Source organism: Manacus vitellinus, unplaced genomic scaffold (genome assembly GCF_001715985.3).
Source record: "Manacus vitellinus isolate BGI_N305 unplaced genomic scaffold, ASM171598v3 scaffold_16_pilon, whole genome shotgun sequence".
NCBI lineage: Eukaryota > Metazoa > Chordata > Aves > Passeriformes > Pipridae > Manacus > Manacus vitellinus.
In genome coordinates, this window is record NW_021939189.1 from 1,724,146 (window position 1) to 1,741,535 (window position 17,390).

General features: G+C 46.5%; 1 protein-coding gene across 4 annotated transcripts in view; it reads right to left on the reverse strand.

Moving 5' to 3' along the window:
* SMAD3 (SMAD family member 3) overlaps window positions 1–17,390 on the reverse strand; it is a 77,996-nt gene that overhangs the window by 3,291 nt on the left and 57,315 nt on the right. For 3 of the 4 annotated variants that reach the window (XM_018069586.2, XM_018069592.2, XM_018069588.2), the window contains exons 2-8: window positions 12,463–12,656; window positions 11,543–11,677; window positions 10,812–10,886; window positions 9,688–9,738; window positions 4,058–4,270; window positions 2,634–2,771; window positions 227–371 (exon numbers count right to left, since the gene is read on the reverse strand). In XM_018069586.2, coding sequence (XP_017925075.2) covers window positions 227–371; window positions 2,634–2,771; window positions 4,058–4,270; window positions 9,688–9,738; window positions 10,812–10,886; window positions 11,543–11,677; window positions 12,463–12,547 — 842 coding nt within the window. In that variant the 5' untranslated portion in view covers window positions 12,548–12,656. The remainder of the gene's footprint in view (window positions 1–226; window positions 372–2,633; window positions 2,772–4,057; window positions 4,271–9,687; window positions 9,739–10,811; window positions 10,887–11,542; window positions 11,678–12,462; window positions 12,657–17,390) is intronic. The other variant, XM_029958695.1, reaches the window with a different exon arrangement.

Consider the following 17,390-nt stretch of genomic DNA (forward strand, 5'->3'; position numbering starts at 1 on the left):
AGACACTTGTGGTGCTCCAGGTGCACCCCACGAGGTGTGTTTGGCACAAATAAGATGGGAAAAACAAGAGGTGAGATCAACTCCCAGCAGCTACAACCCAGACAGTGGGCTGATTCCCACCCTTCAAATGGGAATAAGGGCTTTGCAGGACCCTCCTAGGCTGGGAATTACAGGAGTGGAAGGCAAGCACAGACACACACAGCCAAGTTTCCTCCCAAAGCCTGACCTGTACTCTGCTCCCCAGCCCTTGACGAAGCTCATCCTGATGGTGCACATCCTGGTCAGCTGGTACACGGCCTCGAAGCCCTGGTTCACTGACTGAGCCAGCAGAGCAGCAAATTCCTGGTTGTTGAAGATCTTCAAGTTGCACCCTGTGAGAGGAGAAGAGGACAAGGACCAGGCATCAGTGTAATGAGAGTGAGAAATCCATCCCTTCCTACCCCATCCCTTTTCCCAATCCCTTCCTGAACCCGTCCCCTCCCCAGGGTGGCAAAGAGCTCCAGGCTGCTCTGCCACCACCTCAGAGCACGTGTGCCACACCCAGGTTGTTCAAACACAGTGTTTCAGAGGAAGGGATGGAGGGTGACACACTTTCACAGCTCATCTGCTGGAAAGGGAGCAGGACAAGGACAGGGAATGCTGGATGCTGGTGCCCACACAGCAGGTTGTGATGGGTGAGACCAGACCTGGGTCCTCCTGTGGAACCTCCTTGTCTCTCCTGTACAGTTTTCCCTCACGTTGTGGTTGAAAGCCCAGCTGTGACTGTAAGGTTTGATCACAGTGATCACTGCAGGGCCTGAGGGGGAGGAATGCATAGGATAAAAAAACAGGAACTCCCTGGGGCTGGATTTCCATGGGGTCTGTCAGTAGGATGGAGAAGTTCTGAAGTGAAACCATCCTGCCAAGGCAGGAAGCAGTTCTGAGGGTTCAAAAGGCTGGTGGGGCTGGTGGCAGAGCTGCTCCTGCTCAAATCCTCTCTGCCATTTCACCAGCAGGTGCCAAAGACTTTCCTTTTGAAACTGGAGCTCTTCTCCCCAGTGTTTAGTCCCAGCTAAAAGACTGGAAACAGCTTATTCGACTGCTCTTAGGGGATAAAGGTGAAATAAAAAATCACATCCTTCGTAGTTTAAATAAATTAATAAATGTATCACTCTTGAAAAAAAGTGCTGCTGCTCTTGCTTTCTCCCAGCTAACCACAAACAAGTTAAACTCCCAAACTTGGCACACAACTGCTGCTCATGTGGGATTACACGTGGGCCAAGGCTGAACAACAACCTTTTGCTCTGGGATGAATTGTACTTTTCTAAAAATCCCTCGTGAGCCTCCTCTCTGGGGCTGCTCTCACCTTGCCATCAGCTTTGGGTCGAGCTGTGTGGAGCAAAGTGTGACCCCAGGCAGCTGCAGGAACCACTGCTGGGCCCCTGGAAAAGCACAGCCCAGGGGGCAGGAGCCTGGTAGAGGGTTTGAGGGGAAGCAAAGCAGAGGTTGGAAGGGTGAGAGCACCAGGGCACAGAGAAAGAGCACCAGTTTTGGTGAGGATCCCGGTGCCAGGCTGCCCAGAGCTCAGCAGAGGCTGGGAATGGGTCTCTCCACGGGGAGGAGTGGGAATGACTCGATCTTGGCAACGAGGGAGTGAAGAAACCGCTTCGAACCCAGCAGAGATTCAAGGATGAGCTGAGAAGGCAGCCAAGGACTGTGGTGAAAGTGGGGAGAGCTGGTGGCCAAAAAATGCTCCTCAGCTGGATGGAGAGAGGAAATGGGGGCGGGTTGGGCCTGGAGATGTTGACTCCAGCCAGGGTGGACTCTTGTGATGTGGCTGGAGAATTAAGTCATGTTTGCAACACTGGCAGCTGCTTCCCAAACATCTGAGAAAGGAAACCCATTCAGAGGGACCAGAGCCTGCAGCGTGTGGGTCTCCTCTCAAAAGAACAGCAATCTTTAGTCAAATATTTCTGAACAAAGAAGTCCATTTTTTTTTAAATATATATACACTTTTAACTGTAAAAAATCAGCTTTGGTAAGCCCAGCTAAATAACCTGCAGAAAGTGGAGCTGTGGGGGACAATCCTTCCCTGAAGGGATCCTGCAGAAGGTGGAGCTGTGGGGCCATCCCTTACCTGGGGGGCATCTTGGGCAAGGTGGAGCTGTGGGGACACCTATTCCCTGGGGATATCCTGGCCATCCCTTCCCTGCAGATATCCTGCAGAAGCTGGAGCTGTGGGGCCATCCCTTACCTGGGGATATCTTGCAGAAGGTGGAGCTTTGGGGACATCCCTTCCCTGGAAGGATCCTGCAGAAGGTGAAGCTGTGGGGGACAAACTTTCCCTGGGAGGATCCTGCAGATGGTGGAGCTTTGGGGACATCCCTTTCCTGGAAGGATCCTGCAGAAGGTGAAGCTGTGGGGGACAAACTTTCCCTGGGAGGATCCTGCAGATGGTGGAGCTGTGGGGGACACCCCTTACCTGAGGGGATCCTATAGAAGGTGGAGCTGTGGGGGACAATCCTTCCCTGGGGGGATCTTGAGAAAGGTGGAGCTGTGGGGCCATCCCTTACCTGGGGGGATCCTGCAGTAGGTGTGGGACATCCTTTACCTTTGGGGATCTTGGGGAAGGTGGAGCTGTGGGAATCCCTTACCTGGGGGGATCTTGCAGACAGTGGCAGGGTGCCAGCCGTAGCGCTGGTTGCAGTTGGGGGACTGCACGAAGATGGCACTGTCACTGAGGCACTCGGCAAACACCTCCCCGCCGATGTAGTAGAGCCTGACTCCTCTTCCTGGGAAACACAGGGCACAGGGGACCATCAGATGAGACAGAAATCACCTCCAAAACCTGCTCCAAGAGCTGGCAGAGACTTAGGAACCCTCAGCATGAGGCACCTCAATGATGGGTGATGGAAAATCCACCCCGGTGGACACGCCAATGAATTGGTCTGTGAGTGAGGAGAGCTGAGGGAGGCAGGAACTAATTTATAAAGCCAGAATTTCACCTCCAGACCCCCTTGCCAATCCCAGACATTCCCCACCTGCCCAGAGCTCCCTCCAAACACACCCTGATATTTTCCATGCCAAGGTTCTATCAGTCAACACGTGGTTTTCAGCCCCTTTCTCAAAGTCATCCCAGCTGGACAAACTGCTTGGTTGCTTATTTAGTGATTTGGTAATAAATTATACCGCATTTTCAACTCACTGCCTGTTGTTTGAGATGATGTTTTGTACAAGGACAAACACACATCTCCTGTAGGTGTTTTCACAAATCATTAAAATCTCAGTTAATAATGAAACAAATCCACTTTGGCTGCTCAAATAAACATTTGCTGTGGTCTTACACTCCTAGTTCAATATCTTGCTTTCATCCTTCTACAGAGCATAAGGAGCCTGATTTAACATCTGGATTTAAAACCTGATTTCGGAATCTTGGTGGGTTTTTGTTTTTGGTTTTTTTTTTTTTTAGTGCTAGAAATCATATTTGAAACAAGTGTGGAAAGATCCTCCTATACAAGGGGGAGGATTCTCCTGTTGCTCAGGAAAAGGGAGCAAAATTAGGACAAAAATCAGGTTCAGTTTTGATAGAAGTCAGGAGGAAACAGCAAAGAAAAAGAAATTTGGCCTTTTAGTAAAATTGCATGAATTTGGGATATTCTATTTAGCCCAAGTTTAACTGAAAACAAATTGAATGTCACCCTGCAGGATAAGCAGGAAAAGTGGAAATTGAGATGACAACCAAGGAACTAAGTCTCTATTTATAAAAGGTCAGTCAGAAAATCAAATAGTGCAGGAGGGAAAAGGAATACACACAATTATCCCTGACATCCACCTGAATCCCCAGGAATTCTGTCTCTATTCCATGTACCAATTTTAATGTTCCTTGGGCGTGGTTTTTTATGACAATTAGATGAAAAAACCACAACTAGTGTTGCCTTACGGAAGACCAGCCTCCTAAAGCTCCATGGATTTCCCAACACCAGTGTTCCAAACCTTCCCAACTTTGTGCCAATTAGCTAATCAAAGGGATCCCTGCGCAGGTCTCCCCCCTCCACCTCGGGAAGGCGGCGGGAATTACCGATGTGTCGCCTCGTGAGCTCCACGGCGGCGTTCCTGTTCACGTTGGAGAGCAAACCCAGGCAGAAACGCTCGGAATTCGACGGGTCGGTGAATCCATCCACGGTCATGGAGGGCTGGGAGGCGTGGAAAGTCTCTCCCACCCTCTGGTTGAGCTCGTAGTAGGAGATGGAGCACCAGAAGGCCGGCTCGCAGTAGGTGACGGGCTGCAGGTCTGCAGGGAACACCAACCCAAGTGACTGCCAGGCCCTCAGGAGGGGATGGAAAAACAGGGATTGGGGGGAAATGTCGTCCTGCTTTGTTCCTCAGGCTTGCTTTAACCCAACTTTAATTACTTGATGGGTTTTAATGGGCTGCAGCCAAAAGGTGATGTCACCCCCCCCTTGAGCTTTTGGCCCGTGGAAGGATCACAAACAGCCAAGGGTTGGTCACTTGGCAAGGGGGGTGGCACTGCAGCACCTCCAGACTGGGGAAAATTCAAAAAGTAAACTTAGCTTTACTAGGAAAGGGGAATGTGGGATCACTTTTGGGGAGCCAGGACCCAAAAGGAGAGAAAAAGAAGGAATAGAAAAACTTGGAAAGAGCAGAGCACAAACCTGCTCTCAACAGCACAGGTCTCTGAACCCTAAATCTGTGCACTCACAGCCAGCAAGCCCAGCTTTCCCTCTGACTGACTCTGCCACTGAGGAAACCAGTAGAGCTGTCTGAAATATGCCCCAAATTGTGTGTAACACTGGCATTAAAGTGACTTAAAAATGAGAATTAAATGAAATAGAAAATTAGAATTAAATTATAAAATAAAAATCTCGGTGCTCTTGCTCTCAAAGCATCCAAAGCAAATCCACTCCCCAGTAAGATGATGGCACATCTCATTCATTGGGGTTCTGGTTTCACTCAGCCCTTGGACCAAAGCAAAGGGACCCAAGTTGATGAGCAGAGTGAGGCATTTTCAGAAGGACAACACTTCACAGTTCAGCAAGGTGGGACAGTCAAATGCCATGGAATGATTTAACTGCTCCCACCGAAGCCGAGGAAATTCCAGCAGAGGAAGGCTCAAGTCAAATTTCTTGGAAAAACAGCTCTAGAAGGTGCCCAGTCCTGCTGTGAGCCAAGACTCTGCCGAGCAGGGGAAGTGAAAAGCAGACTAAGGTAATTCCTAAGTGCTATTCCCCACATCCAGTGCAAGAGAAGAATTCCCTCCAGTCCTCCCCCCAAGTTATCACTTCATTCCCATCCATTCAAGTGGTGCTTAGAGGCAGCACAGAGCAGCTTCCCATCTGGCCTAGCAGTTAACAGGGAGCAGCAAAGCCCAGCTTTTTCCAGAGGCTTTCCCATCTGCTGCTCCTGCACCACTCACACCAATCTGGGGCTTAAGAGATCAGCTCCCAGACAATCCAAGGCAGGTTTTTCCCATCCCAGCCTCCTCTCACACCAAGTCTCTGCACAGGTCTTTTCTCAGCTGGTACCTGCTCTTGCTCCATAACCTTTAGGAACAGGTTGGAGCAGTCTGGCTCCAGCCCAAAGATTCTGCTTTCCTCTCTGTCACTGCACTGTATGAGTTCCCAAAGTCACCAATAATCAGGGAAATCCCTTTGGTTTCTGCTTTGTTACCAGCTTTGCTGACTGCCATAAGGAATTGAAGAAAAGTGCATCTGGGGAACTCTGTAATCCTCAGCAATCTTCCAAGGCCAGGAATTTTGGAGCTTCTACTCATTCCCAGCTTCTTTTCCCTGCCATTTCCTCACATTTTCAACAATTTCATAGCTTAAAGGCAAGTCCCTGTCCTCATCTGCACAGATACTGAACACATCCAGGAATCACACAAGTCTCTGCCTTTTCCTCCTGGATGGTTTTCCCACTGGGAACTGCCACACCAGGCACGTTTCTCCAGCAGTTTTGGGGAGAGGCACAGCAATCACCAGCACTAATCAGTCCCCTAAGGTGGGTCCACCCACTTAAGAAAACAGACTGTGTTCCACATGACTGTGCTCTGACTCCACAGCAAGTGCCTCTAATTGAAAGGCTGCTCAGCTCCAGAAAAATCAAATCAACTTCTGCTGATCCCAAAGTAACACCCTCAGATTGGTACTATCCAAGTTATAAAAACACCAAAACCTTTATTGCTCTCCATGGTTTCGTGGTCCTTCCCTTCAGGAACCACCTCCTCTTGGCTGGGGCTCCAGGGAACTGTGGATTCCCCACTGAAGGAGGGACAGAAATTTGATTTCCGGCCTATTTGGAGCTTGAGGAAAGACACAAACCAACAAATCCTGGCTTGGAGAACAACTTGCCTCTGAAAGCAGCAACCAAGCTTTTAATGATGCTGCTTTCTCCTGTGATTTGTAGTTTTAAACTTCAGCTTAAGCTGCCTTGGGATGGGCGAGTTTCCTCTTGTGTTAGAGCTGTCCTAAATATTCATTTTCAATTTATGGCTTTACTGCTTGGGGAAAAGGGAAAGATTGGAGCTCTGCTAAAGCCAAAGAACCCTGAGGGGGCACACAATCAACTACAACAGGAGACATGAAAACCAGGCAAATCCTGCCTGAATCATCCTCATACAATCCCAGCCTTGACTGGCCCAGCTCTGCTGTCTGAAGTGTCCCCTGGGATGTTCCCATTCTGCATCTTCCCTGCAAGATGAAAGTCCTGCCTGTTCACTCTGGAGGGAAACAATCTCCTGGCTGCTTTGCTCTCTTTTTAATGTGCCCTGAGCCCAAGACAAGTTGTTTTCCTCGTTTCAGTGGATGTGTTTGACACTGAGAAGCTGTGGAGAGATGTTTTCCAAGGGCATTAATCCTAATTCCCTCCTCAGGAACGAGGGGATGAATAGATGTGCGTGCTCCCTTCCCCCTGTGCTCAGGGGAGGGCTGGCTTTCCTCTGGGAAAGGGAGTTTCAACACAGTGTTCCCGAGGTCTGTGTGACTGCTGGATGTGACCGTGGGGCATGTGCTCGTTTCTCTCGCAGCTTTTGCGTCAAGTCTTGCGCGGAGCAAACCCTGACAATGGATTTCCTGTGCTCCAAGGGGCTGCCTCCCTCCAAACAACAATATCCATGGACCACAGGGCTGGCCCTCAGCCAGCCTCAGCTCCCTGACTTCATTCCCAATGTCCACAGAATGGTGGCAACTCTCCTTTCGTTTCAATTGTTTTCCGTATTTTCCCCGGCTCGTGTTTCGGGGACAGGGAAGAGATCCCTGGATATCTGCAGCTCCCACTGAAAGCTTACGTTTGACAACTGAAAATGTGACAGCTGTAACTTTGGACTCACACCAGAATGCTCCCAAATCCAACACACAGCTGAAAGGAGGGGAAAAAAGCTCCCAATGTGTTACCTTGCGACACTTTTGTGGCTGTGAGTGGAAAGATGAAATTCCCTGAGTTCCTTCAATCCCAAATTCCAGCTTCGTGCTGGAATCCATCCCCTGCAGCCCAAACTCACCCTGCTTCTGGTGTCCCACTCCCTCTGCCTCGTGCCAGTTTATTGCCCCTGTAATTCTCTGGAATATGGCCATGGGATTTAAGTGCAAAGTTCAGTTTACACAAAGTAAAGTGTCTGAAAAGCTCCAGGTCGTTCTGCTCAAACGAACAAATCAACCCTTTATGGGACATCAGTTCTTTGTGGCAAAGCCATGAACATCCCCCACCCTCCACTGGGTGAGAAACACCCTCCCTGCACACTCTGCTGTGGGTTTTAAATTTCTGTCCCATTTTCTTCACAAACATCCAGGGAAAGCCTGGTTAGATCAAAGGCCAGCCCCAGACAGTGGAGTGTTCTGATCCATGGAATTCCAGAGGACAGCAAAGGCAGGAGTGCTGCAGCTCAGAGCCCTTCCTGGCCTGCAGGAACCATCGGGCTGAAGGGCTGTGTTCACTTCCCCTGCTGTAGCAGCTCCTTCTTGTAGATAAACCATCTCCAAGGGGCAGCTGATGCCAACTTTGCCCTGGCACAGTTTGGAGTGTTGCTCATCTCTGTGCCATTTCATTTAGTTATTATTTTCTAGCTTCCTCACGGGCAAAAACTGACAATAAAATTAAAAGCCACGAGGAGTTCTTCACTCGGGGAAGCTCTTGTCTGAGAGCAATAAATATTTGGCTTGCAAAATTGAAAGGTATCTTTTAATGCTGGGGAGTTAAAGTGCTTTTCTGCTGTCTGCTCCTTAGACTACAAAGAGATTCCTTGTGGTTAACCAGCTTCACCTGCTTCTACTTATTTTTTGTCACCAGACAGCACACGAGACATCTGACATGTGTTAATAACCAGTGTCCCTGTTATGGATTGGGGCCTCTTTCCTAGAAACTCAGTTTTCTAAGGCAGATGCCACAGTCAACTTGCCAGGTTGGTTTTTTTTTACACGTAATTGGCTTTTTATTTTTAGGTTGAAAATTATTTTTTTTTTGCTATAAAATCTCATCAGCTCCCAGGCAGTACCCTGGAGCATAATAGATTCCAGCAAAAAAAGGAAATAAAGGTTACTCAGCCATTTATTCTCTTCTTGGGTTGTAACAGGTAAAGAAATAAAATTTTTGTGGCACCATGGCAATGTTTTTTAAAAAAAAGAAAAAAAAGAAAAAAAAAAGGTGGGGGGAAAGGGGGAAAAAAGGGAAAAAAAGAAGAAGGGAAAAGAAATCCCCTCCTCAACAGCCCCAAGATATCCACAAGTCAGCCAATGAGTGACAAATTTTGGAGCAGTGTCAAAGTCCTCCGTGCCAGGATTAAAAGCATATGTAAACTTTATGGCCCTGGTTATTCAAGAGTAATCTCAAGTGGCCTCTGTCTGCTGGATAATGAACAGTTGGAGAGCTGATCCTGCAGCCAGGCAGAGCTGAGAGGGCTTTTTATGGCACACCATGGAGAGCAATTCCAACAGGGTGAGAGCTCAGCCTGATGGAGATCAGACCTTCAGTCTGGAGGTAGGAAAGTAAAGGGCAGCAGCAGCACATTAAAGGTAGGGAATAGAGTCCTGGAATGGTTTGGGTTGGAAGGGACCTTAAATCTCATCCAATTCCACCCCTTGCCATGGGCAGGGACACCTCCCACTAGCCCAGGTTGCTCCAACCTGGCCTTGGACACTTCCAGGGATCCAGGGGCAGCCACAGCTTCTCTGGGCAACCTGTGCCAGGGCCTGCCCACCCTCCCAGGGAAGGATTCCTTCCCAACATCTAATCCAAACCTGCCCCCCTGTCAGTTTAAAACCATTGGAATGTTATAAAAGAGACCACTAAGCACTCCAAATTTACCGAGTAACTTTCCAGGAGACAAAATTTAACAACTCAATCTGTGTCTTTTAAAAATATAAGAACACAAACCCAGCAGCAAAACAGACAGAAAAGGACATATTCTTGCAAAGTCACATAATCAAACAAGGGAGGGTTTGCTGCAGTCCTTCCCTCATTCTTTCTGGTATTTATCTGCCAACATTTCTTGGGCTTTTTATCTGATGTAAGTTCAGATTTCTTCATTTCCTATACAGTTACTATGAACCACTGTTATCACAGCAAAGAGGATTAGTGGAAAGGAACATCAGCAGTGCCCACAACCTCATCAGAAGTGCCCAACCTCACAAAATGCCACCATTAAAATGTCACTCTCCTGACTGTAATTACACCCAGTTCCCAAGCTCACATGCTTACCCAGATTATTGTGTGCTGGAGACATGGGGTTGGGTGATAAGTTTGGAGAACCTGAAAATCAAGACAGGATAATTATTGGTGTGGCATCTGCACAAGGGAAAGTGCTCACCCAGGATCCTCAGTGCTGCCCAGGCTTGTTGGAGGGATAACCCACTTCTCACTCCAGTCTCCTTTTTGACACCAGCAGCTTCTCTGATGTTTATTAATCCTTACATGAGCTTCCAAACTTATTACTTAGATCAACTTGCTACATCTCCACTGAAGCTTAACCCATTAATTTTGCAAACTGAGCGTGGAGTTGGGATGTTTTACTTTCACTGGCAGGCAGGAAAATTTCAGGGATCATCCTGACAGCTCCAGACAAACCCAGTGAGCTGGACACTGAAGAGCTTGGTTCTGCATTGCCAGGCACAAAACATACTCACAGCAGCTGGAAACATAACACTTTATATCCCCAAATCTGACTGGGTTTGGGACTGTGGAGTATTGGATCAGGCTGTACAGATCTGACCAAAGAGTTGGCAGAATTTTGTCCTCAACCATTTAAATTTGGTCCATCCTAAACCTGGTTACTTTGTTTTCTTGGCAACGAGAGAGAACCCAGGCACTCAACTTTCTTGGTGTTGAAATGATAAACCCCTTTAAAACCAAATCTGCTTGTGGTCCTTTGAAATATAGGTAAACTGGACATTTAAGTTCGGACTTCTTTATTATCGAAATTTACCTTTATTATTGAAATTTATCTTATTTGTTTCTTTGTTATCTATTTCTTCATTATTTATATAAATAGTCAGAAAAATGCCTCTGCAGAACAGGGCACAGTCTTCCTGCACATGGACACAAAACACAAGACAAATTGTCATCCTTGGGTGTGTCTTTACTATTTCAGGCTCCTGCTTGGTAGAATCTGATGCCGGATTTTGGAGAGAAGAAGGAACATGTTGTGCCTTTCAGCTCTCAAACACACAGCCCTGTGCTCTAGATGAGATTTCAGGCTACATTTACACTCCTACCGGGATAAAACTCCTGAAACCACCACCTGATCCTCACTGCCCAAAGAAAAACTTTTAAAGGGTGTCTGATATGACCCAGAAAGCTGCAGCAAAAGGCAGAAGGTGACTTACCTGCATCCATGCTGGGATTCATCTGGTGGTCACTGGTTTCTCCATCCTCACTCAAGTATCCTGGAGGAGGGGTTTCTAAAGCATAAAATGATCAGACTGTCAGTGCCACTGCATGAAAAGTTGGGATTTCAGACACCAAAACCATTCCAAGTCTGGAGTTTACACACCAAAACCATTCACTGTGTTATTCACAAGGAGACAAAATTCCTTCTTATTACTTTTCTTCCTCAAGCTGCTGAAGGGAGGAGCCAACCCAACCAGGATGTGAATAACAGAGGAGGGGGGAAACAAAAAATCTGGATTTTCAGCCCCTAAAACTTGAAGCCATCGAGACACAGTTTTCTGTCCACATATTTTTCCTCTCCTGGAGTGCAGCTGCACAGTTTGTCCATGCAAATAAAGTGTAAATTGCTTGTGAGAGAGATACAGAAATAGAAGAGCTCGACTCCATGAGAAATTTAGAGAGTTTGACTCAAATTAAAACAACTGGATTTCATTCCAATCTAAACGTGCTGAAGGCCCATTCAAGCTTTGGATTTCACAATAAACTCAGGAGGTGCAAGTGAAGGGAAGAGGTGAGTTTAAGGACATTTACACTTGCACCTCTTCTTGTCCAAGTTGGGAGTAACGATGGGAAGAAAGACTTCCCAGTCCTCCAGCTGGGAATACACGTGATTCCCTGTGCAGTGTGACCCTTCCCCTGTGCTGGCTGTATGGAAGGGATATGGTACCTGGAATGTAGTTGCTCTGGGGCTCGATACCTGCTGGGAAGTTAGTGTTCTCTGGGATGGAGTGGCTGTAGTCGTCTAACGGCGGGAATTCGGCCGGAATCTCCGTGTGCCGGGGCACCAGCACCGGGGGCAACACTGCACCAGGGCAGGGAAAAAACACAACAGCTTTAAAACAAAGTGACTGAAACACTGGAAAATGAGAGAAACCAGTTTGGAGTTACACCTTTAAAATACATGGAACACAGAGTTGCCAATGGAGGGACCCCATTTGGTGCTTCCTTCTGGAATAAGAGCAGGTGTTTTTTATTCCTGACACATCCCAGCTGGGGGTGGGACACTTAGAACTACACCTGGACTCTCTGCCCCTTCTCAGGCAAAGAAACAGGTCTTCTTGCAAAGCCATTTAAGAGAAGTTATAGCACATGATTGAAAAGGAATGTTTCACATCAAATGGAGCAGCAAGGTGGGATCAGCACAAACATCCCCACTGGCTCTGCAGACTTGTGCTGACACAAGGAGCTGCAGCTCCACCTCAAAGCCTCTCTCAGAGGCAGAAGGAGACTCCAGAACAGCAAGTTTAGTTGTGTTGGGAGCTGTTCTTAGATCCTCTTCCCAGGAAGTTTATCCTTAATTTCACACCAACAATCAGGGACACGCAGAACACCACCACAGTTCCCACTGCGTGTGTGAGTGGTTTCTGTGCACACAAAGCCACAGGAGGAACCTGGCAACAACACACCCTGCCACTGGATTTCATCCACTCCAAGTGATATTTCCCCCCCTGGGTGCAGATTCATAAATTATTCCACCGCCTCCAGCAAAGAGATTATCATCAATAATAAATACAACATAGAAACACACTTAGAAATCCCTCGTGCTGGGAGGGAGAAGAGGAGGATTGGGCATGGCTCTGGCAGTACCTGGGGTTTCCACTCTTTGGTAATGGTAGGGGTTGACACAGACTTCATCCTTCTTCATGTTGAAGGCGTACTCGCACATCTCCATGGCCCGCAGCTCATGGTGGCTGTGCAGGTCCGGCCAGCGCCACAGCCGGCAGTAGATCACATGGGGGAGGCCTTTCCTGTGGGATACTTGGAGCCTGCCATCCAGGGATCTGCAGCAAAACAGGGAGGGGAGGATTTAGCTCGGGATTAAAACGTGTTGGTTCAACCCCGACGCGATCCCGAGAGGTGCCGGTCGCCGGCACCGGGAGGGATCCGGGCCCAGCCTTCAGGGTACCTCCAAAAACTGGAAAATCCTGGAATCACAGGCTGGCTTGGGTTGGAAGGGACTTAAAGATCATCTCATCCCACCCCCTGCCATGGGCAGGAACACCTGCCACTAGCCCAGGTGGCTCCAAGTTCATCCAGCCTGGCCTTGGACACTTCCAGGGATCCAGGGGCAGCCACAGCTTCTCTGGGCAACCTGTGCCAGGGCCTCCCCACCCTCACAGGGAAGGATCCCTTCCTAATATCTCACCACATAACAGTCCTGCCCTGGATTTACTAATTTTATGACTAATTTGGAGGCAGAGACAAAAGCAAGCAAGAATACATTGATTTAGTGGTATTTTTAAACACTGATGTGTGTCCTGACAAACAGGGTGTTTGCCCAGCTCTCAACAACTCCTGCTGTGAATGTAAAGGTGTTACATCTTAAAGCCTGTGATAATAAAACAGGACTTTTAAACATGGACACACGAATTTTCAACGGGACAAAATCATCCAGAGTGACACACACACCTTTCCTTCCAAGTTATCTAATTTATCTACATAAAGTTCAGAAACATTACAAAGAAACAAGGCTTCCAGTTTCATTTCCCAAACTGCAGCTTGAAAGCAAATAACAGCTCATTTTTCATCTAATCCTATCCTCACCCCTGAGTAGCCTCTTCCTAGGAAAAACCTTCCTGGGAAGCAAGAGGAGTGTGTTCAGCTCCTCTCCAGCAGAGCAAAGAGCTGGAGCAGGGTCTCCTCCACCCTGAATGAACAAGAACTGCCCCCAGGCACTTCCTTTGAAGTCTAACCCTTCATTTCCCTTGCTTTTCTTAATGACCCAAATGAAACACTTGAGGGCTTTGGTGAAATGAAATATTTCTGTTTTTTCATTTGTCTAAGAACAAGCAAAAAAAAAAAAAAAACACGAAAAATGAAATTTTTACTGGGAATTATTTCCCTTGGTTCTTTGTGTTGGCAGCCAAGCCAAAAAACAAAACAAACCAAAACAAACCTAAACCAAAACACACAAACAATTATTCCAAGAGGCTGCTCTAGGCTTGGCTGCCCTAAGAGAGTTTTCCCAAAAGCTTCTCTGGCAGAGCTTGGTATCACACACACCTCTTGTAAACACTGCTATGACACTGAGGAAGGTAAAAAGCCAAAAAAAGACAGGAAAGCCAAAAACTGCTCTTCCCAGGTGGAATATTCACAGGGAAAGCACCAGTGTCTAGAGCTGAACTTCTATGGAAGGTGGGAATTTGGGTATTGATGATTTCAGTGGGGTCAAGACTGGAGTTATGTGACCTCAAAATTCATCAGGTTGGGAAATTTTTTAAAAAATATGTATGAGAGTGTGAGAATACCCACTAAATTTAACAAAAAGGGAGGAGGCTGAAACAAGGAGCAAACCAGGACTGATTCTCTGTTCTCTTTTCAAACTTCTTTGCCTGCCTGGCAGGAGATCTTGGATGTAAGAGAGGAAAAAGGAGAAAAGAAAAGACTCAGAGAGATTATTCCAAATATCCCAGAGGAGACACAACGGCAACAAATATTATTCCTGCTCCCAGTCACCATCAGCACACGGATGTCCCAGCAGCACTGACAGATTTGGGTTGAACTCACACAAAATATGTTTGACTTGGGGATTATTTGCAAGGAAGGGTCTCTCCCTACATTTCCCAGGATAGAAGAAACTCTCTATAACAACCAGTTTCCCAGTGAGCAGGAGGGGAAAGTGCACTTCCCCTCATCCCAGGGCTCTGGCACAAATGCTGTCCCTAAGGCAGAAAGAAGTGGAATTCTTTACAATCTTATCTAAAAAGACTTTTTAAAATGACACAGCCATATGTTTTATTTTCAAATACAACCTCCCCTTCTCCCCTCTCCCCTCAATAAGGAGATAAGGTACAAGAAATCAGATTTCCCCAAAGCCCCGGGGGCTAATTGTGTTTTTATGGTTGTGAAATCTCTCCTCCTGCTCCTCATGAAGGGACTTGGGACAAAACAACATCTGGGGAAGAACGTGGCTAAGGAGCAAGGCAGCTCTGTTTCTTCCTACTGTCCTGCCCTAACCCTCAAGGAGTATTTTCCTCAACCCTCAAGGAGTATTTTCCTCAACCCTCAAGGAATATTTTTCTCAACCCTCAAGGAATATTTTCCTCAACCTCAAGGAGTATTTTCCTCAACCCCCAAGGAGTATTTTCCTCAACCCCCAAGGAGTATTTTCTCCAAAGCAACAAACAGCTGGTGTGGCTGAGATGGGACAAGAGATGAGATGAGCAAACACTGTGCTCTGCTAAAGCCCTCAGGGGTGCCCCAAATTCATGTCTCACCTCCCTGTGCAGAGTAATCTGATCATAAACAATGGCACAAACAGCTTCTGGCCCTTCTTGGGCCTGGTCTGAAGCACAAGATGATCTTCAAGGCTGAACTGCTCCCCAAACCATCCAAGAGCTCAGCATGGCTTGGCTTCATGAAAATGAGCAGAATCTAAGCACCAAAATTTCCACTGGAATATTCAACTGTTCCTCCCTCTTCCCTCTCCCTGAACCAGCCTGTGTGGAGCAGATCTCCCTGGACAACTGACTCGATACATTCATTATTCCATACTATTTAACAGGGTTTCTTTTCAAATAATCAATATTCTCTGGCCAAAAATTCAGTGTTGGTTCTTTCCATTTCTTTTGGTGGGACACTTACATCTTAAAAGGGTCTCTCCACTGCAAGGTGGCCACGAGAACCAACCAGAAAACCACCTTTAGGACTGATCCATCCTTACATGTTGTAACAAGCCATTTACTAGGAGAGTTTAACACATGAAAATGCTGCTCTGACTGTCTCAAAGAGCAAAGGGCAGCAGTGACATTTAATAGTAAAAACAGAGAAGGGAGGGAAAAAAGGAACGACAGAAACACCGAGGCTTTATTTTTTTAAACAATCCCCTGAAAAAGAGCGAGGAGTAAATAGAATATCAGGTTGCACAACATGAATGTGATTTCCAGGCCCGATTGGGGTTTTTTTTTCTGGTTGTTTGGGGTTTGTTGTTGTCGTTGGGGTTTGTTTTTTTTTTTGGTTGGGTTTGTTCTGTGGTTGCTTTTTTTAACCGTGTTTAATTTGTAAGATCCTGGATTGCGAAAGACAAAAAACCCACCCCACGTTCTGAAAGGTTTTGTTATTTTCTGTTACACTTTGAGCATTTTGTACCTCCCCTTATCTAGATGGATAATGAAACTGTTCCTTGTGCCCTTCCTCCTTCTTCAGAAGTAAAGCTGAAATCAGTGGACTGCAGTAGTAATTAAGCAAATATATATATATATATATAAAACATATATATTAATCAAGGATATATAAAAATATAAGCAAAAAATTATTACAGATATTTATATCTGTATATTTTATAATTATAATTATATATTATAATTATATATTTGCTTATATATTATATATTAAGCATATATATATATCTATAAAATATAAGCAATAAGTGATTACAGATATTTTTGTCAAGCTCAGAAATCTTCAGTTTTAATCTCTCAGAGATCCCTCCCCATTCAGGCACATTCACTCCTGTTTGCAAAGCCCAACAGCCTTATACCCCTGCCATTAATCTTCCAAGAGAGCAAAATGCCTGAAAGCTCAAGTATCCAGTAACACCAACACGTGCAAAAAAGGGGGAAGGAAAAAAAAAAGAAAAACAACCAGGAAGGAAAAGCTGAAGTTATGCATTTTAAAACCCACGAGGAGAAGCTGGTTTTTAAAGCCATGACAAATAAGTTGCTCTAAAATGCAGCAAGAACTATGGCCACGGGCTGTGATTTTCTCTTAAACATGAGAAGTGGTTCCTCCCTGGCCCTGAATCTGCTCTACACCAGGAAAATAAGCATTTCTTCTTGCAGCAGAGCCTGGCTTTTGTGTGCAGAGCTCTGCAGTGTGCACAGGCCTTCACTGAGAAGCTGGATAAAATCTCAACTTTCCCTGAATCCCGGCCAAATCAACAAGAGTGAATTAAAAAAAATGCCCCACACAGCACATTTGTAACCCCAGAGCTGAGCCCTTGCCATGTCTTTCCCCTCCATTTGCTTGGTGTAGCTGAATTTTCCAAGTTCTGGGGCAGTTTTCACGGGACTGTCACTCAAGTTCTTGAAATAAAAGTCCCTGTGAGGTTTGCAATTCATTGCCAGAGAGGAAACTAATAATTAATCCTTCTGTTTAACACTTAGATTTATAGGAGATTAAAATAATTAACACACATGGAATTTGCCACACACCTCTATGGAGAGGGCAGGTTTTTACCACCCTCAAAGCAACAGAGTTAAAGGATTATCCCAAAGCAAAGGAACAGTTTGTGTCAGAGCCAAGGGCAGGAGTGAGGAATTCATCTCCCCCTCAGTGCTACCAATGATCACCTCTATTCTGTGCTAGTAACTCTCATCTGCTTGTTCTTCCCTCTAAAAAATCCTTTGGGTTTGGAAGGAAACCACACACCCTCTACAAAACAACGTCCAGCAGCATCAGGTAAAGATTCCCAAGGCAAAGAGCAATTCCTGTTTCTTCTGGTGCTCCATAATTCTCCTGCTCGAGTCTCATTTTGCTCTGGGTTTGAGGTGACAATACAAGATCCCTTAGGGGGG